This window comes from Perna viridis, chromosome 13 (genome assembly GCF_037379345.1).
Source record: "Perna viridis isolate PV_CMFRI_1.1 ecotype Kerala chromosome 13, ASM3737934v1, whole genome shotgun sequence".
Taxonomy (NCBI): Eukaryota; Metazoa; Mollusca; class Bivalvia; order Mytilida; family Mytilidae; genus Perna; species Perna viridis.
This window is the reverse complement of record NC_142457.1, coordinates 28,140,514-28,167,734: the sequence shown is the minus strand read 5'-3', so window position 1 is coordinate 28,167,734 and position 27,221 is coordinate 28,140,514. Positions and strand designations below refer to the sequence as shown.

The 27,221-nt window shown below is 31.5% G+C and overlaps 1 protein-coding gene and 1 pseudogene across 3 annotated transcripts in view; one reads left to right on the top strand and one right to left on the bottom strand.

Moving 5' to 3' along the window:
• The window catches only part of LOC148600209 (chitin synthase chs-2-like), a 31,945-nt gene extending 27,862 nt beyond the window's left edge, over positions 1 to 4,083 (bottom strand). The window contains exons 1-2 of one of the 2 annotated variants that reach the window (XM_088557384.1): positions 3,978 to 4,083; positions 3,272 to 3,370 (exon numbers count right to left, since the gene is read on the bottom strand). Coding sequence is in view for 1 of the 2 variants with exons in the window: in XM_088557383.1 (XP_088413509.1) it covers positions 3,320 to 3,336 (17 nt within the window). In the remaining variant the exon portion in view is untranslated. The remainder of the gene's footprint in view (positions 1 to 3,271; positions 3,371 to 3,977) is intronic. The other variant, XM_088557383.1, reaches the window with a different exon arrangement.
• A 5,159-nt stretch (positions 4,084 to 9,242) lies between these two features.
• LOC148600208 (chitin synthase chs-2-like) lies at positions 9,243 to 26,763 on the top strand (annotated as a pseudogene). Its single transcript, XR_015917800.1, has 15 exons — positions 9,243 to 9,403; positions 10,819 to 11,263; positions 11,757 to 12,668; positions 12,977 to 13,076; positions 13,252 to 13,379; positions 14,019 to 14,110; positions 15,112 to 15,220; positions 18,823 to 18,972; positions 19,501 to 19,733; positions 21,020 to 21,116; positions 21,182 to 21,697; positions 23,251 to 23,415; positions 23,970 to 24,178; positions 24,510 to 24,610; positions 25,104 to 26,763. The product of XR_015917800.1 is annotated as a chitin synthase chs-2-like (transcript).
• The last annotated feature ends 458 nt before the right edge of the window (positions 26,764 to 27,221 follow it).

Here is a 27,221-nt window from a genome sequence, read left to right as displayed (position 1 = left end):
TCCTACAGGCCACCTTATTGTCTTCAATGATTGGTAAAACCCATACCCTAAAGTAAGCTGCAAAAGTCCCCATAAAAGCAATTATACTCTAATGATTATTAAACTAAAGTTCTAAATGATGATTAGATTACAATATTTTGTTTATGCTACTTAAGCATTTTATAATCCTCGTAAAAAAAATCTTACGAATCAGACAAAAGTAGTTTTAGTTTGACTTCGGAGCAACGATTTGTTATATTATAATCATTATCATGATTTTTTTTTATTGTTTTCCCCAAAGAAATGTACACCAATTATCAATACAGTTAAGTTGTAGTGCCACTGACGGTGCATTACATGTTTACCCGTCTGGTGCTCATGATGTCACTCTCGGATTTTTTTAGTATTTTAGTTTTGTATGTGTGTTACGTCTTGTTTCCTTGATCTGTAGGTTTTTATGTGTAATCTAATTGATTCGGTTCGATAGATTGTATTTAATATGTTAATGACATTTTTGTTTCAGTTAATGACATATTTGAATCATCTCACAACTGACGCGTCGGTGTGTTATAGCCTATTTCAATATTGCCGTAATGAAGAGCTCCATTTTACGCCCCACCTACAGATGAATAGTAGTACAAAAGTGTGGTGTAGGTTTTTTACCATTCCAAGCCCATTTGTTTTTCCATTTTCTGTAATACACTTTATCACCAATTAACAGCATAAAAAATGAACAATTTAACTAGAAACTCAAAGTTTGAGTGCCCTGTCTCTTCTATAAATACATTTACATCTATCTATTTCAAACGTACATTTGATTTAAGTTTGAGTCAAATTGTTTTCTGCAAAATCTTCATTGGGAAAGATTTCTACGTGAATAGACTATTTGACAGAAAAAGCAGCTGGCTGTATATTTGAGTTCTATTTAAATCTAAAGCTTCAGAGTATTAAAAATTTACTCATAATTATCAGATCAAAAGGTGTCATTTCTAGCATTCTGCATGCTACAAATGAGACATTAATACAAGCAATACTTGTTATCATGTTTCCTAAAAAGCCAATAAAAGGTCTACAAAACATGACTCTCAACATATTAAACCTAAAATCAATGCGGAGGGTACACTTTAATTTTATTATTTTTTCAAGAATAAAATCAAAACAAAGAATATACAAAATAATTAATAAAATGTAAATTAATTTATCAATAAAAAGTAGCTGTATGAAGTACAAAGATTTAATGAGAACATGGTTTACGATCAAAGATCAAAGTTATAATTTCACTATTTCAGTCTCTAAACAGACACGTGACACGTGTTAGTCATATATAATGTTTTTATCTCTTCATGTTACTATTATTGACATTGTGGGAATGTAACCGATCCTTCAGGGAATGAGCGTTTGGTAACATTGTTTGATATTCCTGATGTAGAAAATATATATGAACATTATATGTATAGTAAATTCTATTTTAACACTTATTGGTATTCAAAAAATAGCTGTCTGAAAAGACCATAGTTTAAATGTGGCTTTTTCACTTCTTTAATATAACATTAAAACCACCTATTTTTTGTAGCCATAATGTTGTCTTCCCTTTGAAGATTATCTAAGCAAGATATCACAGTTATTACAACTGCTTTTATGCTGAATAATGACAAAGTGGTAAATTAATCACATACAATTTTAAACAATTGCAGTAGATTTTCTATAGGGTGTAAGAAATTCCGAATAGTGTATAGAAGGCTTCTTTTCCAAAATAAAATCCCGTGGAATTCAGTCAACGTATTGTACTCAAGGTTAATCTAATCAGTAAAAGTTATTAAATGTCTAATGTCCTGCTTCTTGTCAGAATCGACGCACTGAAATGTACGAAATAATTTGTATAGATTTAGTACACACGCATAGTTAAACTTTTCACTTCCGAAAATTTAAATGCTGACGAAAAATTTCCCTATAACAACAGTCTACACGATACTACTGTTGTGTACTTAAATCAACTTATTCAGATATTTCTATTAATTATGCTATGTTTACTAAACCCTCTCATGTATAGCTTGCTCAATATTTAACTCTGAAGACAACCAATATTTTCTACATAAAATTTTATAAATTATAAAATGTACGATATTGATATTTCATGTACGATGAATAGTTGACTTTTAATAACTTTAATAATGTTTGCCCATATGAATATGAAATAATTAAAATATTTGGAAAAAAAAACTGTCAGTGAAGGAACAATGATAAAACACATGCTACATAAAGAAGTAGATCTTATTAAAATTTAATTTGGTTCAAAGAGCCTCCATGCATAAATACAAATCATTTCACAGTCTTAAAATTGGCCATTGTAATTCAAGACAAAAACCTGGCAAACAAAATACTATAATGACTAACTTGAAAACTGCGATAAAAGAAACAAGACAAAAGTAATGGTAATGTCTGTGGTTGTAGATTTAATTTGGATATATTTAGCACAGGTACTGAACATGAATTTGTAATTTGATTTCTTTATCATTGAAAAAAATATTTTTTTCAGAACTTCGCAAGGACACTGCCATTGAGTGAAAAACGATTTGAATAAATAAGGTGCGTCTCAAATTTCTATACAAACCGAAAGTGAGAGAGGGAAAATATACTGCATAAAACCAATACATACATTTTGATAAAGATTATTTAAAGCATATAAAATAATTTCAATATTGTAAAGTTTAACTTTATGTTTTAACTTATTTCAAAATCTGTAGATAACCTTCTTTTTGTCAGTTATTACTACATTCATATGCGCAGGATATTGAAATAATCCTTGAAATGGAAATTTTAGATCGTGTATTTTAATGCTTGATACGAAAATGAAAGGTCTAAAACAAGAACTTTTTTTTTCGATTTAAATTGTAACTAATAAAAATAATAAAAAGGGCTTACTGGAGAAATGTTACTCAATCAATTTTAGTAAAATACACTCTAAAATAAAATATCAAGTTGGTGATGCGATCTGCACCATTGCGGTGGGAAACATGAATGAAAAGCTTGGTGTTTATTTATTTACGGTCATTAACAATTGTTATGTCTTTTCTATGATAAACCATAAGCAAAATAAATATTTGAATACTGCTATTTATTGTTGATTTTGTTAGTATCGGTATATGTTACTTGTCTGGTAAATTAAGAGTAAAAGGTAATTTTAAACAAACAATAGATATGTAGCTTTAGTATAGTACAGGGTAGTAATGCAACCTGTAAAGCTGTGCAAAGTATGAGAGAATATACTTGTGTAGTATGAAATGATAAATACCGATTTATTCCTTCACCACTGACAAGTTCAACTCTATCAAATTAGCACCTCTTCCAGATGTCCATTGATTAAACCTCCATGACTGTTTTTGTAGAATATCTAAAAACGATAAATTAGTTATTATTGCAGCCAAACCACAACAAAAAAAATTGAAAGATAAAAGAGCCAGATACAAAAAAAGCTTGTAACGTGCGGTGTTATTGTCTTACATTGACCTTAGTTTCATGGATATTCTGACTTTCCCTTTCAGACTGTAAATCAAACCGTGAACTTAACAGATATACCCAAAATACACACACCACACAAAAGTAAACAAAATATGTCACATATAACATCTAATATGAGCCTCAATACACAAACTTATATTTTGACAAATTTGTGTTTGTTATGTTTAGAACTAGCCAGATTATTAATCAGAATAATGTGTCTTTTATTGTTGCCCTGAATAAAAGAAAGTGGAAAAAATTGGAATACCGTCATGTTGATATTCCAATAAATATAATTTTCATAAGCACAATTCAAGAAATGTACGCGAAGACTGTAATATAAAATTTTGAAAAGGAAATTGTTTGCAGGAAAATCGAAGACAATCATTGCAATACATGAATTTGAAAAATGAAAGTTAGTTGTATTTCAAATGCTTTATTAAATGCAATGTGTATACAAACATAATAAATACACACAAATGTCAATAAGAAATACTCACAGGAAACAATCCGTTGCTATATGTCATAACATGACAATGACTGAGTTACAAGGCAGTTGGTCCTGTAGACTTTTTCAAATACTACTCCAAATGAGAATTTGGCACGCTGTAATTTTGTTAGTTTAAATCAGGATGGCCTGTTATGGGATCTTTTTTCCGTATAGTTTTACACCTTTAACAAACACTTAGAGAATGTAATGTTGAAGATTTGAAATTTTACTGACTGACATGTTAAACGGCAATGTAGTAGGTAAGAATACATTTCCTAGATTTTAACAGCTAATTTGATTTTGGAAAAAAAGACAGACACAATCCATTCAGCGAGAATCTGTCATGTACACATGATTGCTTTAAATTACATGTAATGGTTTACACAAATTTTACTTTTGAGAATGTTCTGCGCCCCGTTGAAAACATGAGAAATGCATTTAAACTTTACCTCTGCCTTTTTCTTATTTTAATTGGTTTCCAAAATATAACAGCATGTTCATTGAAGTTTAACAATGTGTGTAAACCTGTATTGTGATTTCATTGTTTTAATGTTATGCTGTCTTAATACCTTTCTAAATTAATTCAGTCTCAAAGATTTTTTTCGGTTTAACAAGGTTCAATTTATATTAAGGGTCTTTAAAAGTATCAGATAAGATAATTTTCGGATTATTCAAGGTTCGGTTAATTCTTTTATCATGCTAAATTCGACATGGTACTTAATTGGAAGCTCAATAACATTGGCGTATAACAATGCATTTTTACAATTTCACAAGACATCCTGTATTATTTAGAATACATTTTTACAATATCAATTTAAAAAAAAAATTCATGCTATATTGTCTTTTTAAATTTCATAAAGTTTTAGCGACCGTATCATTGCTAAAATACAATGACACATCAACTATCTTCTGATCAACTTGGTAACGAAAGAAAAAAAATGTAAAACTTAAAACTATGTTTAAATGTATTTAATGCAGATCTGAAAGATACTTGAGCATGTTATTTAAATACATGGCGGTTTAATTTCTATTAATATATGCAAGTCAGATCACTACAAAAATATTAAATAGCCTGGATGTTCAGAGTAAACACTGTCGAAGAATTTTATTGAAAGGTCTTGTTTTCATCTCAATACAAATGACATGCTATTAACAGAACTGTATGATATTTAAAACTAGCGATTTCGACGAACTATTACATATGACTCACCAATAAATACATTTGTATCACAAACAATTACGTATTCGTAAAAACGTATTAATTACAGGGGAATATCATCTTGTTCGAATCAACAATTGCTTGACACCCAATCATGACATATCAGTTATCTGTGATGTGGAAATACAAAACCTTCAACCATGAATAACTTACACGGATATGATTGTTATTCATTAATAGCAATGGCTAGTTTAATGACATAGAAAGACTATTTATGAAAAGACTTTTGTAAGGTCTTGTCAAAAGATATTGTATTGTGATAGCCTTAAATTAAAAAAAAATATAACGGTAAGCTTTGTCTTTAAGTATTGTAATATTATCCTTTATCTTCAATACATGTCATCAATAAGTCGAAACATAATAGTTTTATCGGTTGTCATTATATTTGTTGTAGCACCTTTACATCCACCGGTCGTACCAACTGTTGACGCATTGTACAGATAGAACTGATTAATACCTGTCTCAAGTATAAGAACGACAACTCTAGTTAAACACTAGTAAAATATCATTTTATTTTGTATAGCTATCACAATTTTAGTGAGTCACTCGAAGAATGCGATACTGATATATATTTTTTCTCTTATGTTTCTTTCCATTTGTTTTCCAAGTTCTTAATGCGTTTCATATATTGCTATCTTAAAATGTGCTTGAATCTCAAACATTTTACGGGTGATCATGTGGATTTTGTGACTCTTCATTTTTTATTCCTCTTTGATTTATTTCAAAATGTTTAAACATTTGTTTTTTTTTTAACAAAAAATCGTTACTCTTCGGATTACAATGATAAACAAAAGACAATAAATATTCTATACATTCTGATGAAATGAAAAGGGAATTCTCAAACTAGGAGCAGACAACTCTTTTGATCTATGTCCGTTGTTTTACTGCATACGACCAATAGATTGGTCAATTAGAAATGAGAAAGATAGAGTAATTCAATTGGTGGTTATATCTGTAAACTTGTCATGCATTTTTTTTTTAAAGATGACGTATTATCTTTGACAATCCCAATTTCGGGGATTTGATGCCTCGCATCTACCCCAAATAACTGGAGATAAAAAATACTATAGACACTGTGAAGTCAGCCTCAAATATTGACCTACACAAATAAATCGATGGTAAGGAAAAACTATTGACCAAACTTTACGACAAACGTAATGATCTTTCATTCAAAATTGTCAACTTTACTTTCATCTGTCGCAATATTACTTCAACACCTGGGTAAAGAGTTTTCATATCACAACTCCGAGTTGCTCATTTACTTTTGTTACTTTGTATGTATTATTTTAATTACTTTATTTTGTGTTTGTCTGTTTACCATGTCTGGTCTTTGTCCCTGGATTACATTCTTTTGATTCCTCTATAATATTGGTTCCCTTGATTATTGTTTGATCATTCTAAAGCACTTGTATTCTTATATTAATTAAATATTGTGTGTGATAACATGAAAGGGTATGCAAACTTCTGAATGACGCCAAATTCCATCGCAAATATTTGGTAGATCCGTCGGCTTGACGCGAACTCTTGCTATTGTAAAATTAAAAAGCGAAATATCTTGCACAAAGTTTAGCGCCTTAGACTTCTCGGGTAAGTAGGATATACGAGTGTTTCGTTCTATATCCTGTTGATTTATGATTGTAGCTTGTATGATAGAACAGCAAATTTTTGAAACATTCCATATTCGTATCAGGTTGTGTCATCTTTATTCACTAGACTGCAATACACGTGAACATGTTTAGTGGTTGGGATAGCTATATACAAAGTCTACCATATATGAAATAATTTGTTTTGTAGCTAAAGTTCGATTTAAATTGTCAAGTTTTGTAACTATTAACAACAATGTCACTCGGTTCTATGTAACCAGAAATATTATTCTCAAAGAATTCCTTATATATGAGGAGTCGTGCTCAAATGTAGTTCCTAGATAAATTTGGTGTGTTAGTGGAAACCCTGTTTTTGGATTTGCATTTATCTATTTAAGTACAATTTACAATTTATTAAGTGCAGGCAATATTTTGGTTCAATTCTTTCTAAGGTTACATACAGGAATCCTGATAATTTATAAGTACGATACATGTATATGGTAAACTTACCATTATATGTATATAGAGATTACGATTAGAAATAAGAATGTGGAATAGGTGTTTCGGAGTGATATATTAAATATTAGGAATAGGAAAATAAGTTAAATATACATTTTTAAAATTAGATACATATACGTTTTATATCTATAAAATAATACTATTTGATTTGATAAAACAATAGTTTAAATATCACTGAATTTCAACATATAACAAATAGACCTTGTGCTGTTAACGAAATCACATAATAAAGGAATGCAATGTCATTCGGATTACGTGCGAGTTTAGGAATTATCTATTTTAATGGCGAAGAGGGGTTCTGTGGGGGATTGGAAGTAATATATAGGAATAGGGATATGAAATGCTGTCGGAGGATTAGGAATAATATCTTGGAATGAGGAAATTGGATTTGGAGGGGGATTGAGAATAATATGTGAGAATGGAGATTCTTTAGGGAAATTGGAAATAACCTATTGAAATGGGGAAAGGGGATTGTATTGGGTTCTTTAGGGATTTATAAATAACCTATTGAAATTGGGGAAGGTGATTCTTTGGGGGCTTGAAGATAATCTATGGGAATAGGGATAAGGGATTCTGTGAGGTATTGGGAATAATCTATTGGAAGGGGGATTGGAATTAATCTATTGGAATTGGTATAGGGGATTATACGGGGGATGGGGAATGATCTATAGGAATAGAGATAGGGTATTTTGCGGGGGATTTGGAAAATCTAAATGAATAGGTATAGGAGATTCTTTGGGGGATAGGAAATAATCTATAAGAATTGGGATATGGAATTCTATGAGGGATTGGGAATAATTTATAAGAACTGGGAAAGGGGATTCTGTGGGGGATTTGCAGAAATCTATAGGAATGGGGAGAGAATATTTTTTGTGGGAATTGGGAACGATCTATGGGAATGGGGATAATTATTTTGTGGAGGATTGCGCATAATCTATAGGAATGATTATAATGATAATAGGGGAGAATAGAAATAAGTGTATAGGAGATTATGTAGGGGGATAGATGATTCTCTATTGCAATTGAGACGATTGCCCATTCTGTGTGGGAATAGAGATAGGGAATTCCCTTTCAAAAAGTCAATATTTGATAGGATAGGTATGAGGTCAAAAGAGAATAGACAATGGGGCGGTATATGCTGTAAGTTTCTTTACATAATCTTTTCTTCTAAACTACCGGACCAATTAAATCCAAACTTAGTTTGAATATTTCTTAGAGTTTTCTGCATAGAACTGATGACAACTATTATTAAAAATTAAACACAGCGCTCCGACAGGTTTAGGCAAATCCTTTTTAATTGCTGAAATGATCCTTATGATAAGGCATATAAACTGCGGGGATCAAATACTCCTTGTTAGAGTAATTGACTTTGAGAGGGGAAATTGTTTTTAGCAGTTCAGCCAATATCTTGAAAACTATAATAGATAGAAAGAAACTTTCAATTGATAAAAAGATTCTTTTGATAAGTTTTACCGAAATATTTTTGACTTAGAATTGTCAGGTTACTCCTTGTTAGGGTTATTGCCCTTGAAAAGCAACATTTGAATAAGCTGAGCGACTCAGGCTCCTGCGAGCCTCTGATTTGCTTATTCTGCATTACACAGTTTCATCTCGTTTTTGTCATTTACGTTGTGTCTGTGACATCCTGTCTTATAGTATAATCATATATGTATCTTTCGTGTCACTACCTCGTCTGCATACGGTCCTTACGTGCATTAAATTTTCCCTCATAAGAAAAAAAATAAGTAATGAATTGTTTGATATGGTTTTATTTGTACTGTACTTTATTATTACTGTATGATTAAATATCCACTGAATACACAATGCATGCATGCATGTTCCTTAGTGCTATCGTTATTTAAAAATATTCTGAATACATTTTGTGCAGTAAAAGCGGTGTTTATCATTAAATCAATGCAAATCAATACAAAAAGATAGATACATTGCATATCTTAGCTATTCAATTCAACGGAAATTATATAACGTCACATAAATTTATTATCTTGCGATTGCTAAAACAAATATTAGCGATGTCGTTATAGAAGTAACTCATTAAAGTGTTCAATACAGTGCTTTTAAAGTACTGAACGATTAAAGCATCATGTCGGATACAGGGTAAGTCTAATCTGAGACAATTATTTTAATTTCTTCCAATCATACTTACTTTAGTACTTGTGATGATATTGCAAAAATCAATATTCTAAGTCAAAGTAGGCCATGATTTTGATTTGTAGACATATACAATTGAGACAATTAGAAACTGCATAATGGTGCATTTAATTTTTGAAGATGAGTGAAGTTTGTTTTTATTGGTATTCAAATTGTTATTAACAAATAAGACTTATGATGTTTATAATTTGGGTAATTGAATGACTTATCACAAATGTAATACCGTCCATTCTACATGTGTTCTACGAAGATTCTGTTTCATCTTTAAACTTAATAAGAAATAGGTTGAATTTTTTGGAGTTTTATTTCTAATATATTGCTTCTACCCCAAAAATCTTGAGATAAACTACACTACAGATACTATGAAGTCAGTCTCATATCTTGACCTACACTTAGAGATCGGAGAAAAATGAAAATTCATAACAAAACTGGACATCAACTGTGATGACTTGTCATTCCGTATTGTCAAATTCTCTTTAACCTATTGCAAAATATCTTAGATATCTCGATCGACGGGCGTTTATGAAGAAAAGAAGCCATGGATGCTATTTTCTTTTGCTTCTTTGTGTGTTTGATTTCGGTTATTTTTCGTTCTGTGCTGAGTGTGTCTGCTCTATCTTGGCTTCCTTGATTTCTTTTTAATGACATTTCCCTGGCGCAAAGCTATTATCAAAACGCAATTAAAAAAACTAGCTATCAATGAAATATTTTTGTTCCGAATATAAAAACATAATGAAGTAAAACAAGACGAACACACTTTATATCAAATGTAACAAGCAAACATTAAACCACTCTTGAAATCATTTTTGAAAAGTGATATTACCTGTGTTCGGAAACAAATAGTTATTTAAAAGATATGTATATCAGATTGATAGTGAAGGTCATTATATTTCGATCAAGACACAAATGGAAGGTAACATTGGTTATGAAATGTAAAAATGTCATACTGTGGATTGTTGCAAGTTTTTATCTCTAATGATAATTTTATTATTTGTTCTAAAGACAACATGTTAGCATCAATTAGATCAAATGTCTTGAACATCAGTACGATAGGCCTTGTAAATTGCATTTATGATATTTATGAAATCCGACAAAACATGTCATAAAACAAAGTAACCAATCAATGGGTAAGCAATCAATCAAGTGGTGAAATCTACGTGAATCGAGCCTTTATGTTATTTCTATGTGAAATCGTCATATGAATTTTATATAATGTGTATTCCAATTGTAAATTGTTGTAAAGTTTGCTTTAATTTTCGATGAAGTTCGATTCACGTGGACTACGTGAACACTTATTGCCTGGGTTTATTAATTAAATTTGGCAATACTACATTAAGCAAAACACTGTTTTCTTAATGAAGAACTGGTAATGATGTTGATACAGAGATGGAAAAAGAGGTACTGAAAGAATCTATTTTGCCACCAGCTGAAAAGGTTTTAAAAATATTCTTTGCGCTATTCTTGTTTATCATTGTGCTTGGAAGTGGTTGGTTGGCCAGAGTGTCATTCCATATATTGATTTGGCATATCCAACCACCAAAAGAATCTGATAATTCCAACAACCACCTTGGTGGGTTACTGGTTAATAACTGCTCAACATGTGTACCAGTCAACGTTATGCTGTCAGACAACTCTACAGGATGGACAACATGTCCTAGTGACATTGAAACTTCGTCAATAGATATAACGTGGGTATGGGCAACCTTTTTCGTGATAATTGCGCCTTACGTTCTCACGTTTTTATCAACTTTGTTCCGAGTGATATTCAAATCGAACACTAAATTGAAGTGGAAAGTCCTTCTATCGGTAAGTTATTTGTACAAGGAAAACAAGGAGGTATGAATGAGTAATCAAGGGAACCAAGAGTCTAGCGGAAATCAAAAGAATGCAATCCAGGTACAAAGACTAAACATGGAAAACAGCCACATACAAATAAAGAACCACAAAACAACAAATGTAAATGAGCAATACGTCGTGTTGAATATCGGGGAAGCAAACTGATAAAACTTATTATAAGTTATTGTTAACAAAAGAGGTGTTCCATTTTCCAGAAAGTAAATCAACTTTTTATTTTTAAGTTCTGATTTTGTTTTTATTGCAAAACAATGAATTATCTCTCTTAACATTTAAAGGCATCATTCAGCCATAAGAAATCTATCCATGCGTTTTTTTTTTTCAAACTTCCACCACTAAACACCACTAAATGAGTAAAACATTTTTTAACATTTCTTTGCATTGGAAGATATTTATCAATCGTATAATCTCCGTGTTTCTTTTTCATTAATTTGTTTTCTTGTAGGTGATTGTTATTGAAACCCTTCATACAGTTGGACGTTTATTGCTGACCTTTGTTGTCTTACCGACAATGGACCCTGTATCTGCTTCTGTAGCTTATATGGCAGTTCTCGGTTCACCGCCTATTTTTGACTTGATAGATAAGGCTCTGAATAACGATGAGACCATTTCATTGTCTTGTAACGGAGCTTCATTGTTTTCAATAATTTGTCCGGCCGTTGGATTTTTACTTCAATTTCTTGGTATGGTTCTAGTTGCAATAACACTGAATGGTTTGAATGCTTTAGTGTTTCTTATTGGTGCCGTTTTGATATCAATTAAATACTGGGAAAATTATGTTTCAATCAAAAGCGGTGGAATTTTATTTTCAAAAAGGTCGAACTAAAGTCACATGTCTGGCGAGTTTATGGAAGATATTGATTACTTTCATAGGGGTGATTTTTACATTTTCGATCAGATCCTCCGATAATGTTGAGGGTCTGTTTGCTCTTTTCAACGACGGTACGTCTTTAATTTCTTCTTTTAATGAAAACATATTTCTTGGAAGGAATGAACTTTGCAATCATTTAACACCTTTTCTACTGGCCGTTTGTAACATTTTATGCAGTTACCTATGCTACAAGGCTTCTAAAAGTGTTTGTGTTATTTTTTGTCAACGTTTTGGATTTGGTTTACCAATGTTAGTCCTCCCTTTTTCTATAACAGGAACACTACTTGGTCTCGTGTACTATCCGTCTCTCTTAAAGTTTAAGTCATGCGACCTCATGTTTCATGATTGGTGTATAAAAGATGGTAGCTATATTGTTGAAAAAAACAGGAATTTTTTCGCTTCATTCTTTGCTTTCTTTGTATCAGTCTTCTTAATAACGAGACATGTTTGGAGATCCAATGGGTATAGACACGGCGAAACAGCGAGGTGAGCATTTTTATAGAATTACGGCAAAAGACTTAATCATACATAAGCAAAAAAAAAAAAATCACTGCAACTATAGAAATGAGATCGAAAGCCTTGCCTTGATGATAAACTGATTTAAAAATAAATAGGAATCTAAATATATATCAAATGTCTAGAACTTAACTGTTAACTTAAACGTAAATGGAAAGAAGGGTTTCAATTTAAAGTAGGATGTAACTCTTCGAATAAGTGGAGAATAATGATCAAGGAAAATTCATAAGCAAAAATAATCGTTAAGAAATGTATTAAGACACTTTCTATGGTTTCAGGATTTTTGTTAGCCCATTTTACTGTGGAGTCTTCTTGGATCTGTCCCTTCTACAAAATAGAAGACGTTTTGATAGATCTTATGACATGTCAAATACTGAGGTAAATAATATAACTTCTTAAAGCGTTTTCTTGCATTTTTCATGAAATGGAAATTGAATTCATATGTTTTAGTATCCGTTTTATTTCAAAGAAATCCCATGCAATCATGTGACAGATAACGTGTTTAATTCAATATATCCTTAAGTAATAACTACAAGTCTACATTGCGTTATAGACATCCGAAGCGAACAATCATGACAGAAATCAGACGAGTGAAAGGAAACAGTTGACTATATACGCGTGTGCTACTATGTGGCATGAAACTGCTAATGAGATGACACAACTTCTAAAATCTTTATTCAGGTAAGAAGAAAGAATGATTGTAATTGATCACTAAGGTTCCGTCAAAGTCAAAATCAAGGATATTAGTTGTCAATGATATTTTATTCATGATATTAAGATTGCAATTATTATGTCCTGAAATACTTTTGCATGTGTCCTTCCTTAATTAGCATGTTACTACAACATTTGCAAACAACACAAGTTTAAGCATCAAAGTTTTGAATAATATTTTTGTATAAACAGATTTTTATTGGAACATATTCTCAACCCAAAATATCAAGTCCAGTGCACCAGTGCAAGCTATCATACAAAGATACTGGGTACAAAGTTTCAGGGCTTTTTTTAATGCATTATTAAAATTAAGAATAAAAGCATTTCAATAAGGAACGTCTTAGATATTGACTTTTGCTGACGTTATCTGAATCATCTTTGATTTATCAAAGAATAGCACTGTATATTGCAGGATTTTCATGAATTCTAAAAAAGATGAACTTGAAATATGTAAACTTCAGTCCGATATTTATCCCATTTATGTTTTGATTCAAAACCAAAAACATATGATGAAGATCGAGATCAAAATATATCATTTCATTTAAGATGACGAAACAACGATTGTGTATATTTCATTGGTTGGTTAAATTACATCTCTGTAAATTTAAGATTAGATATGCAGCAGTACAAAAACACACTGAAAGCTGAATATGCCAAATCTGAGGATGAAAAACAAGATATTGAAACATTTAATTTTGAAGGTAATTTTAAAAAAAATGCTTTTATTAAAATTATGCGCATGGTAATATACATCTGGTTTATAAATGCGTGTTGTATAACTTTGTAATTAAACACAAAAAATCAAGCAGATTTATTAAATGAACTACAGCGCTTAGTGTCTCTATTAAAGTAAAACTGATATAAATTTTGAACTACATTCTGCGTCATATATCCCATTAATTATTTTAGCTCCTTTCCTTACAAACTGTGATAAAGCGCTACCTAAATAAGGATAATTATTTATATAGCCGTTTTGGATCTCGACCCATTTACTACTGTTGTTACGGCAAAAGTCGAAACTGTAAGTGTGACCTTCACAAAAACTAAAGTAACAGATATCTACAAACAAGCATTTCGGAATCACAGAAATAATAAAAATAAAGATTTGACTTTTGTAAATCAGTTTGTTATCAAAGTGAAGACAATTTCAGTAACACAAACTTTGTAACATTTAACTTTTTTTTTTAAATAATTATGCTGTAGAATGGCCAAATCTGTTTTTCTAAACGTGATAGAGGTGATAATAAAAAAAGAACATAAGAGACTGTAAATATTTAAAAAAAAATATACATGGAAATATATGTTTAAACGGCTTTTATATTTTCATGACCTCAATGCTTTAGCTAAATTGAAATATGTTGAACCTATAATACTTGAAAATATAACAATTGCCAGTTGAAAAGAAATATTGTTTCAATTATTTCATTGTACGTGAACTACATAATTTCTATTTAACATTTCCTGCCATAGAATTGATTGGGGAAAATTGTTTTTATAGTCTCTGTAAAAAGTGATGCAAACGTTATGAAATTGACAGAAATTCAGAAATTATATTTAAATTTAAATTTAGAATTTCTCGAAAATGTATTTCGTCTAAAACATTATCAAAAGATTTAAAAGAATGGCCACGATGATATATTAATATTTAGATTTAGATTTGTACAAGTCAGCATGTATTGTTTACTTGTAATGTATTTTTTAGCACATGTTTTCTTCGACGACGCGTTTGAACCAATAAGACCCGGTGAAAAATATCCAGCAGTGAATGCCTACGTCAATACCTTCATTCATGCTGTCAAAAAGGCCGGCAGGTACTAATTCATTAAAAGCATGTATATGCAATGTTCGTATCATCAAGACAGTGTAAGTAATATGTAGATATTTACCCATCATAGCAGTAATAAAATATATACTACTACCACACTTTGCAAAAAAGAGATGGTGGAAAACCAAAAATCCGTTCAAGCCCTTTTATTACAAACGATGAGTGTGATCTACCGTCTATGTACTGGATTCCTAAAATCCATTACAAACCCTATATTCAAGATTATTATTTGAATACAATAGCATTAAAACATATAATTTTTCAACTCTTTATACTTCTATTTCTCGTACTCAGTGATGGTGGAAAACCAAAACTCCGTTTAAGCCCTTTTATTACAAACGATGATTGTGATCTTCCGTCTATGTACTGGATTCCTAAAATCCATTAGAAACCCTATTTTCAAGATTATTATTTGAATACAATATCATTAAAACATATAATTTTTTCAACTCTTTATACGTCTATTTCTCGTACTCAGTTAAAGTCGTGAATCATAATACATTGTTCTTGCACCTCCTAAAACGTGTAACATTTCCATTTTAGCGTGCTTCGTGTGCTTCGTTTGCATAACTTGTGGGATCATGTAAAGTGCAGCGTGTAATTCGTGTGCGTGTGTCTTTCCTGTGCGCGTTTCGTGCTTTGTTCTTCGTATAACGTGCAACGTTCTTCGTGCAACGGTTCTGTATTCTGATTGGATGATAAATAAAGCTCTTGTGGTAGATCAATTTTACGGAAATCAGTGTTCCCTTTACATTGACAATAAAATCGGGAATCAATACATGTAGGAAATATTTGGTTTCAAACAATTGTACATTATATGTACATATAATGAAATAATGCCAACATAAGGGCCTTTCTAACTGTAATTTTTTGTTTGTTTGTCGTTTGAGAATAAACATTGAGTATATTTTACCTTAATTTTATGAAATTTCAATATGTTTGCATTCCAAGTTCAGTGAAAATGTTTTTACAGTATATTATGTATAATACAAATGGACCTTTTTCATATCAACAATGCAATGTTTAAATATTATACAAATAGGATGGTATTGCATTAGTTAAAAAAATTATTCAAAATAAAGTACATTTACCAATACTTTATGAATTTTGGTATTTGTACTCTCCCTGACCAAAGAAAATTTGTTCCCAATGATCCATATACAGCAAATATGGACATTATTTACATGAAAATTAATTTCTTTTCATATTCAGAGCAATTAGATGGTATCGCATAAGTCAACAAATACTTGTTTTATCTACAAATTGAATATAATTTACCGCAATTTTATAAACTTTCAATATTTTTGTACTCCCAGACCAGTGAAACTGTTTGCATAATGTGCCATGTATAATGAAAATGAACCTGTTTCATATCTTTTTGTTAGACAAATAAGATGGTATCACATTGGTTTAAATGGTTGATTTATTTCAAAATAGAATTCTTTTCACCAATATATGACATTTTGGTATTTTTATTCTCCTTGAACAAGGAAAATGTGTTCCAAATGATCCATTCACAACAAAAACGGATTTTTGTCATGTAAAAATTATTTTCTTTCCATATTCAAAGTAATTACACGGTATGGCATAAATCATCAAAAACTTGAGTATCTTTTACACCAATTTTATAAAGTGTTAATATTTTCTTACTCCCAGACCAGTGAGAATGTTTTCGCAATGCGCCATATATTATAAAATGAACATTTTTCATATTAACAATATTATCTCTTTTAGACAAATAAGATGGTTTCGCATTAGCTAAAATAGCTTAATTACGTCTTAATAGAGTATTTGTTCAATACTTTCTGAAATTGAGATATTTCAATTCTCCTGGAACTAGGAAAATATGTTCACAATGATCCAAATTCTACAAATATGGACACTTTTTACGTAAAAATAGTTTTATTTATTTCATGTTCAAAGCAATATGAGTGTATGGTAAAAAACTTTATCAACTAATTTGTTTTAGAATTTTATTTCAATTGTATGAAATTTCAACATTTCAATACCGCCAGACCAATGACAATGTTTTCAAAATGTACGATGTATTACGAAAATGAACGTGATTTTATCTCAAACTTATACAGACATTTAAAAATTGTATATATCGAAGGTGTTTATTAAGCATAATACATATTAATGTAAAATCACGTGTAAGATGTTAGCAATCAACAAAATACGGCGAATAGACGTACCCTGTATACCATAATCTGTTATTAGTCTCTTTTTGCAAGTTTACCAATAACTTAGATAAATACTTCCGGCAGACACGATTATTCGTGTATCATGCTTCGTGCAACGTGTTTCGTGTGGCTTTCATGTATCGTGCGCTTTGTGTGCGTGGGATTGGGAACGTTACACGTTTCGGGAGGTGTACGTAGCACTTGGTATAGATTCCTCATAAATTATAGAAAAAATCGATTCATATTCATCTTCCAAATACACCGAGGAAGATGTTCTCAAATTACTGGAATTTTTTATCTACAACATATTTGTTGAGTGCGGTGAGCGCATTTTCAACAAACGGTTCGCGTTCCAATAGGAGCATATTGTGCTCCGCTTCTTGCTGAAGTTTCCCTTCATTCTTATAAGGCTGACTGCATTGTTTAGCCAGATCCTTTGATCTCGGTTTCCGATATATAGATAACATATTATCGTTAGACAATCCTAGTTTTGAGGATTTTATACATCGCATCTACCACAAAGAACTTGAGATAAAGAATATTGCGTTCACTGTGAAGTCAGCCTCATATCTTGACTAAGACATCGAGGGAAAAGAAAACAAATGATCAAACTATACAACAAAGGCGATGCTTGACATTCCGTATTGTCAACTCTCCCTTAATCTGTGAAAATGTCCCTTCAGGACCTGCGCATGGCGATTTCATAACGCAATTCATTCGTTTTTCTGAGCTTGCTGTAACTATGCAGACTTTTTGTACCGCACCATAATTTAACAATAAAGCGTATAGAACAGGATAATTTTGCTACAAGACTGGTCATCACTACCTATGTTGTATGATCGTCATCATGAAATGTTACAGTGTATCAATCTGCACCATGAAAACCTATTTGTTCAACATGTCATAGTTTTCCTTTACTCTTTCTTCTACCTCGTGGTTCTAGAAAAAAAACATAGTACGCTTACCCTACCGGTGCACCTGGTTCATGCTCCAAGATAAAAATAGAGTCCGAGTTGCTCAATAATGTTTCTTTCTGCGTTTTTTTTTTTCTTTTTTTTTGGGGGGGGGGTGTTTTTTTATGTTCTTTGTTGTGTAAGTCTCTTTTTCCTGTCTGTTTTTTGCCTGTTGTGTTCTATTGATTTTCGCTAAAATATTGGTTTCCTCGATTACCCTGTCTTATGTGCATTTATGTTTAACACCTCTCAAACATTTTTGAATGCATCGCAAGTGTGAAAACACTTTGATTTAATGCTACAATTACACAGCCTGTTGTACGTCATTATAAAATGTTTACTTCAACATTTTAAATCGCCTTCTCATATTTTAATTAAAAAAATTAAAACATAGGACACCAAAAATGACTGATACCAATTAATTATCAGATGGTTATTGTATTTTAATCTAGTCTTGTTCACAACAAACAAATGATTGTAAACGAAAAAGAGAAAGTGAGAACCCCATATGGAGCACGGATTACTTGGGAGTTTCCAGGAGGAAATATCCTTACTCTTCACATGAAGGACAAAGATAAAATACGTCATAAAAAGCGATTCAGGTAAACGTTTGTCCCTTGTGAAATGATGTATCCATACTTTTTGTATGCCTGTTTAATCAGTAAACTAGTCACTTCATATAGGAAAGTTACATATGCATGTCGGATCAAAACATAATTGTGATATCTTTATTACAATGCAGGGTAAATACAGAATTACTTAACTGAATAAATCTAGACAACAGTCAAAAGGAATAGTCACAAGAAAAGTCCGTAGAACAAATGGCCGTATCAATGTAAAAATCACCGTAACGATCTTGACTATAAATAGGCGGTCTAAACCAGGTTTGACAACTCTCTAAACCCCCTTCTTAAGGAGATTGACATGATTATATCGCTAACATCAAATCAAGTCATAGTTTTGAATGCATTATTTAGTAATTTTATGTTATAATTCATGAAAAAGATCATTAATTCGTTTTTTTTTTCAATGCAAAATTTATGTTTTGAATCCCATTATTGATTTTTATGGGGAATCACTGGAAAGAAAAGAAAAGAAATATGCATTCCACGCAATTTCTTAAAATTTAGTAAGAAATTATTATTACAATTCAAGGTGATGTACATGTATTACATTCTAAAATGGAAGCTGATTAAACAAATTGGGCAAGCAAGTGTTCAAGATGCAGCGGAAAACACATACCTACTGGCATTAGGTGGAGACGTTGACTTTCAACCTGAAGCTGTGCTCAGTCTAATGAGACGAATGAAGAAGTCAAACATTGTTGGAGCGGCATGTGGCAGAATTCATCCGATCGGCTCTGGTAAGCTTAAATCTTTGTCGTATATAAGTATTTAGTTTAAACAGGTTTTATCAATTTGACTACCCCCCCCCCCTGAAAAAAAATGCTTACTCCCATTTTAATTATGATTAAATAAATCAAAACATGAAGATAGCAATATAAAAAAAAACACAAAAATCAAACACATGCAGTAATTACACAAACAAAAAAGGGGAACGGCGTGTGCTTCGGAGCAATAGAGAATGCTCATCTCTGATAGCTTTACTCGTCACATTGCAGGACAGTAAAATCCCTTTAGCTTAATGTTCGGGGATTGTAATTCCAGTAAAATTTGAAATGCAACTGACATGATTAAAGAAATATTGTTTCATCCTTAAGACAGACACCTCATATCGGTTAAATAAACTATTAAAATGATCGTAAAATTAATTGATAATTACAAGTATTTAAAAGCCCGTCATAGAAACTAATTGTACAATATTCTAGGTCTATTGTAACGTCAAAAAATAAAACACATCCTAAACACTAACGGATCAACTGTGAAATGCATGCTTTGAAGGCTGGTGTTCTTGATTTATTGCCACAAAAAGATAAGTTTACATACATCTGATATTCAAAATCACATATATTTGGCATTCTATTTCAATTTCCTGCCCCCATGTATCATCTTTGTATAGGGTAAAGCGGCCTTTTGCAAAGCAGAAGAATAACTATCAGTTGTATCGTTTACTGTACGTTAAATTTGGTGGTTCGAGTTCAAGAATACATCATATACATTTAAAGAATGACTGTTTTATTGTTTCGGTCTAATTAATTGAGTATTCACACGATATAATCTGCACAGCAAATTCTTTTCAAGTGTGCACCACGGGCATTTAGGTTATTTCAAATAGACCGAAGATATATAAAAATTATTCCGTGTAATTTTATTTTAGTATAAAACTTAATAAAAGAATCATTAAAAACGGTTGATGAACGAGCTTCTTTAGCTTTTCTTGTACGACAATATATAAGTTTAACTGACAGAAATGATTGGTACAAATATCTGTACACAAATTTTTGTTTTTAATTTCTGTTTGTTCTTTGCATATCGAACCAAAGGTTTGCTTGTATTGTCATTGCAGTTTTATTGTAATTTTAACGAGAAAGTGTATCTTTAAAAAGCCAGGGCTGTCTAAAAAAGTTTGCATTTTCCCATATATGATTATCCCATTCTAAGATAAAATGTGAGCGTGATTAATTAATATAATAATGTTGAGGTTATATTCATAAAAAAACATTTATGGTATATAAATTCAAACGTATAGGTCCAATGGTGTGGTATCAAAATTTTGAGTACGCCGTTAGTCATTGGCTACAAAAAGCAACCGAACATGTGATTGGCTGCGTATTGTGTAGTGCTAGGTTTTGGTAGACTAAAAAACAATGGAAAATATGAAATATTTGCATCATTGTGTGCTTCTATAGAGTTGTTCACTGTTACCTTTCTATTTTTCACCTTTTGCTGCTGTTTCAATAAACTGAGTATCAAAATGAGTATAATGTGAACATATTTAGGGTTGAATAATGTTGTTTTTGTTTTTCTTAGGCGAAGATAGATGGCTATGTACGCTTTTACTGAAGCAGGGATGGAAAGTGGAATACTGTGCAGAATCAGATGCCTATACTTCGCTCCAGAAGGGTTTTATGAATTCTTCAATCAGAGGCGAAGATGGACACCGTCAACAATGGCAAATATATTCGATCTCATCATTGATTGGAGAAGGGTTACAAAAATCAACGAGAATATTTCTTTTCCTTATATAGCATATCAGGTTCTACTGTTTGTGTCCACTCTTGTTACCCCTGGAACAATATTCATGCTGTTGCTCGGTGCCATCATAGTTGGGTTTGCAAACATCCCTGCATGGTTGGCATTTTTTCTTAACATAGTTCCAGTGGATATATTTCTTCTAATGAGTTTGTATACTTCGACCAAAAGACAGGTTAGTGCATCTGTAACTCATTGAATATGTAATAATATGCAAGCATTATTACAATCAGTGTTTATTATTGGAGGTAGGTGTAGAAATTACTAGCACTAAAAAGACCTATTTTGTCACTTTACCCTCCAAAGAAGACACAGTTGAAAACCGTGTATCCGTTTTATCCTACTTCAATCTTTCGACAAAAGACGATGATCTTTCGTCCATGTATTAGATTTCAAACTTTAACAATAATCCATACAAACGAAGCTTCATATATCTGCAAAATGTATTCCCAAGCCTTTTCCGATACTCTCAATGTATCTTTTTCCTACTCCTGAAATTGCATTAATGAAAATTCCTGAAAAAAAAAGAAGAAAATTCGATAGCTCATTCGGAACCCCCTCGTGCTTGATCATCAATTGAATAGCATAAAGAACAATGATTTTTTATATTTTTTTATTATTACGTAGAAAAATTAAATATTTGCGAAGGCAAAATCATGCAGACGTTTGCTAGTTTATTTTCTATTTTGTTCTTGAAAGATGTAATTTTTGTAATTGTATATATTTACAAGTTATATTGATAAATTAACGTTACAAAGGAAATGTTACTAACGCAAATGCCTCTGTTATCGAAAATACAATTCCAAATCTCAGTTAAAATTCCGTTCAAAAGCACTTTATATTGTTCTTGCGCTGAAATAATTTCCAGCAATAAATATGCAGTACGTGGTAAGTATTTTCCATACTTTAAACAAAAAGATTCCAACGCATACTCTAAATATAACCGAAAATGTTGCAAAATATATTTTCCAGAGTGGGGATGGTGATTTTCAACAGGCTATCGGCATTAAAATAGGAACAATCAGTGCTCCGCTACTAGCGAGTCAATTTATTTACTTAAATGAATTCGAAACTGTTATCAAAGGTTATAATAAACAAAAGAAGTGAGAACACCGACGAATATCATTTGATCTCAGTTTCCGGAATATAGGTTACGTGTTGTTTTTAAACAATACAAGGATCCGGGATCGGTGGAAATCAAAACTCTTTGCTGAAACTATACGACAAAAATGATGATTTGATATTCAAAATCATCAGTTTTTCCTATATCTGTGGCAGCATTCTTTTAGCACCTGTGTATGGAGTGTTCGTATCATAATTCATACTGCCTGAACTATGCATACGTTTTATTCGTTGTAAGAATAGTTGCATTGGGCTACTGGAAAAAAAAGTTATATTGCTACAAAATTCAAGTCATCACAATTGATGTTTTATGGGCGTCTTCATCAACTTGAGTATCGTTACATGTATGATGTCTACATCCTTACCATGAGAATCGGTTTGCTCCCCATGTCGTAGTTATCCTTTTGTACATTTGTACTTTTTATTCATTATGTCATAGTTCTTTAAAAAAAAACAATTACTGTTTTGTATCAATAATTTGCGTAATTTTCAGTGTTAAGGAATCTAGAATTTATTTTCGTATTCACAAATTCCCATATAAGCTATGCCTTATTGATACAATTAACAACTTTCGTTACGCATTAGTAAGCGCTCTATATAATTTAGCTTCAGTATGCTGCCGTGTTGTCTTCGGTTTACGTCATCGTGATGATGGTTGTAATAATTGGAATAATCCGGAATGCCGTGGTAGAAGGCCTTTGTTCCATGACAACAATGCTCCTCATCTTCGTTTCTGGTGTTTTTGTAATTACAGCTTTACTACATCCTAAGGTAGGAACAGTACAAAATTAACAGATAACCGGCTTATGAATTAATGGCAGTTCAAAAATCCATAAAAAAACGCTTTTTTTCCTCAAAATAATGTATTTTTGTTATTGTTTATTTGTTTTTAATTTTGATATACCCAAATTAAGAAAAGACATTGAAAGAAAACTTCTTCTATTTTTGTTATCGTAAAAACACGCCTGCATTATGAAACCTGCAGTAAATACTGTTTTTTTTCATCAAATAGTTGGAAAAATACAATTGGTATTACCTTACATTACGAGAATGGATATGGTTTAAAGAGACAACAACCCTACCGCGATGACATGCTAGCTCAAGACCACCTATGGGTCTTCAATGAACGACGAGGAAACTCTCACCCCACAGGGCATGCTGCATTTGGCTCCAATATATCATTATACACAAGAACCTTGAAATAGTTGACTCTTTATACACCAGCAACATCAAAGTAAACAAAAAATTGAAAACTAAACACACACAGTGGCCAGGAATTCCTATATATCAATATTGTTTTCATATTATTTTACATTCAATTAAAGGAAATCCTATGCATGACGCCTGGACTTTTGTACTTCCTTGCTATCCCAGCCATGTCTATGTTAATGTTTCTATACTCCATTGGTAATCTTCATGTTGTTTCCTGGGGAACAAGGGAGACAAAACAACAACCATTAGATTCAGACATTAAGCGGTTTAAACCTAAAAAGGAAGAAACTGGATATTTCTGCACGATAGGGAACTTTCTAGGGTATGTTTAAATTAGTGTGTAAATCAATGCATTTCAGTTGACAGTTGATGTAACCCTCTTTACAGTGCGATATCACTACACAATTTTAAACAAACAGGTTCAAATGAAAAAGAAGTTTGAGGTGAATCGGCATGCCCAAATGTTCAAGTCAACATCAAATACATAATTAAAATACACAAATAATAATATTCCTTTATTACCTATGATCTTAAAAAAAGTTTTACCGTGGAAAACACACTAACACCTTCAGCACAGTCAAACTAGGCTACAAAAGGTTTTTAATTCTCTTGTCTCTAAGAACATCTTTTTCATTTAATTTCCATACATGCAGTTGCATATTTTGTCCCACAAATACGTACAGTAAGGAAGATTTTCTCTACAACAATATGATGAACCAAGTACAGCGTGTTGGACAAACGGCATATCATACAGGTAAGAATGCATTTTTTTATATTAGTGTTTTTTTTTAATGTTGTTTGCTCTTTGTACCTGGATTACATTGTTTTGATTACTGCTATAACCTTGGTTCTCTTGGTTACTCTTTAGTATATGTTTTTTACATATACCATCCCCTGCTATATGTATTTTGATCGTAAACATTTTTTCGAAAGATATTCAATACTTGTACCTTTTTTGTAATATCAGACTATTTACAAATAAATTGCTTCAAAACTATTGTAAGAAAGTGTTTTTCACATCCAAATCTGCATCCAATGGTTACTCATATGACATGGTAGGTCGACGAAAGCGGCACTATATTTGCAATTCTGGCTTTTGCGAATTTCAAGTGTGTTGTGTTGTGTATTTTAACAGCGAAAGTCACCATTTCATCACCTTTGTTATTTAAATTTCGTTATAGAAAATAAAATTCAAACCAAAGACTGTATGTAATGCTTTTTCTAATACGTTATTTTTATTTGGTCAGATAATTGCACAGATGAAGTCAATAATTATCACGATGAAAGGAATCAGATAGAAACAATGGAACGTGGAAACCAGTTGACTATTGATCACACTTGGAAATCTAGGAAATCTATACACAGAGAAGAGAAAAAAATTTGGAAAGAACTAATTAAAAATCATCTTAAACCACTACAAAAAGATAAAAATAAGGAAGAAAAAATACAAGAAGATCTAATTTGTTTTCGCAACCGAGTTTCCATGTTTGTTTACCTTCTAAATGCTGCTTTAGTTACGGCTATGTTTAGCCTTACTCAAATAGATGAATTTGCTGAAGCACTTAAATTTCAATTAACGTGTCTTGATAGACGGGTCTTTATAACACCAATCGCAGTTTTGTTCTCCGTGGTTTTTGGTCTTCTTCTTTTTATACAGTTTATTGGCATGTTGTACCATAGGTTCTCCACGCTCATTCATATATCAGCAAGTACGACTATCTTTGAGAGCGAAAAAATCCGCGATTCGAAAAGAAAATCCAAAAAATTAGATATTTTGACGTCACCTGAAAGTTCAGATGAACTTGCACAAAGATTCAATATCGAGTCGGACAAAACTCGAGCAGACCTCGACAGAAATAGAACAGTCATGGAAAAATACAAAGACCAATATTGCAGCATTCAACAAGTGGTTGATACAAATAAGACCAAACTAAAATTTTTGAGAAATACCCTAACAAAATGGCGAAACAGAGCTTTACATCACAATGCCAATGATTGGGGCAACATCATTGAAGGATCACGGCGCCTCAATAACAGAGTAGAACCATTTCCAACGACATCCACAGGTGTGATGTAAACCCCCCTTTCTGTTTCGATATTCTTTTCTTAGTTTAGCTTGGTTTTGTGTGATACAAATAAATAAACGTATCCCTATTCAATAAAAATCACTATTTCATAAAGATGCAGTGTGATTAATAATGATTACATGGCACATGATTAATAATGATAAGATGGCACATGATTAATAATGATTTTTGTGGTAGTTGACTCTTGTATTCAAAGCATTCGTTGATTAATTTGTTTTGACTTTTATTTTTACCATTGTGTTATAAAAGGTGTTTTCATTGAAAAATAAGTTTTGCTATATTTGAACTCTATCGTATTGTAATATATTATTAGAATTGTTTTGTATTGAACTTAATTAATTATTGTTCGTTTAGATTGTTGAAATATTTTCAAAACATAAATATAAGCTATGCTAAGCTACGACTTAGTTCAAGAATCAATATGTATATAAATATGTAAACAAATTTGGTCAAAGCTTTAGCTCATGTGTAATTTTTATTTTTTATATTTTATATTTAAATAATTGAAATAAGATGTTAACGGCCTTTGACAAATTTTAATTTGGAAATTAAAAAGCAATCATCGAATAAAAATCATAGAAATAGGATTGGTATGTTTTGTGGAAATTAAACGTGAAAAAATCTGAACGAGTTCATAATAAGCAGCTGAATATTATTATGTTTAGAATCTTTTGAAAATTGTAATGTTTTGGTTTTAGAATATCTAACAACCGCCTATCCAGTGGTCACTTATTGAATTACTCATTATTCTGTAAACAGTGATGAATAATGCACAAACGGATATTCTGTTATCCTTCAAATAAACATATATTGTAAATTTTTTGAATTTCTGTCATTGAGGCTAGTGTACAGTTATTCAGGAATGACAATCAACAATTGACAGTAATAAGTAAAACAGAACCACTTTTTTTAAGCAGACGACGCCAATAATACTTCGACAAGCCTTTAGCCAATATTAAAACCCATACAAAAATGACTTTGGCATAATGTTGTATTGAATCTTATGTGTGTTTGTGCCCAAGAGTACGCTATAGCAATATATATTCTTGCTGAAAAAGTTTAAAACGCCTCGTTACCTTTATTTTTCAACATCATTGAATTCTTTATATACTAGCTTTAACCATGCCTCCTTGTACAACGTCCCCTTTTTAAAAGTAAACAAAACAACTTTTGTAGCAATGGTGGTAGAAACCTTAAAATTTAAGAAACCAATTACAAAATTGTATTAACTTGCAAACAATAATGTGTTTTGTTTATGTTATTTTGAAGTGGATAATA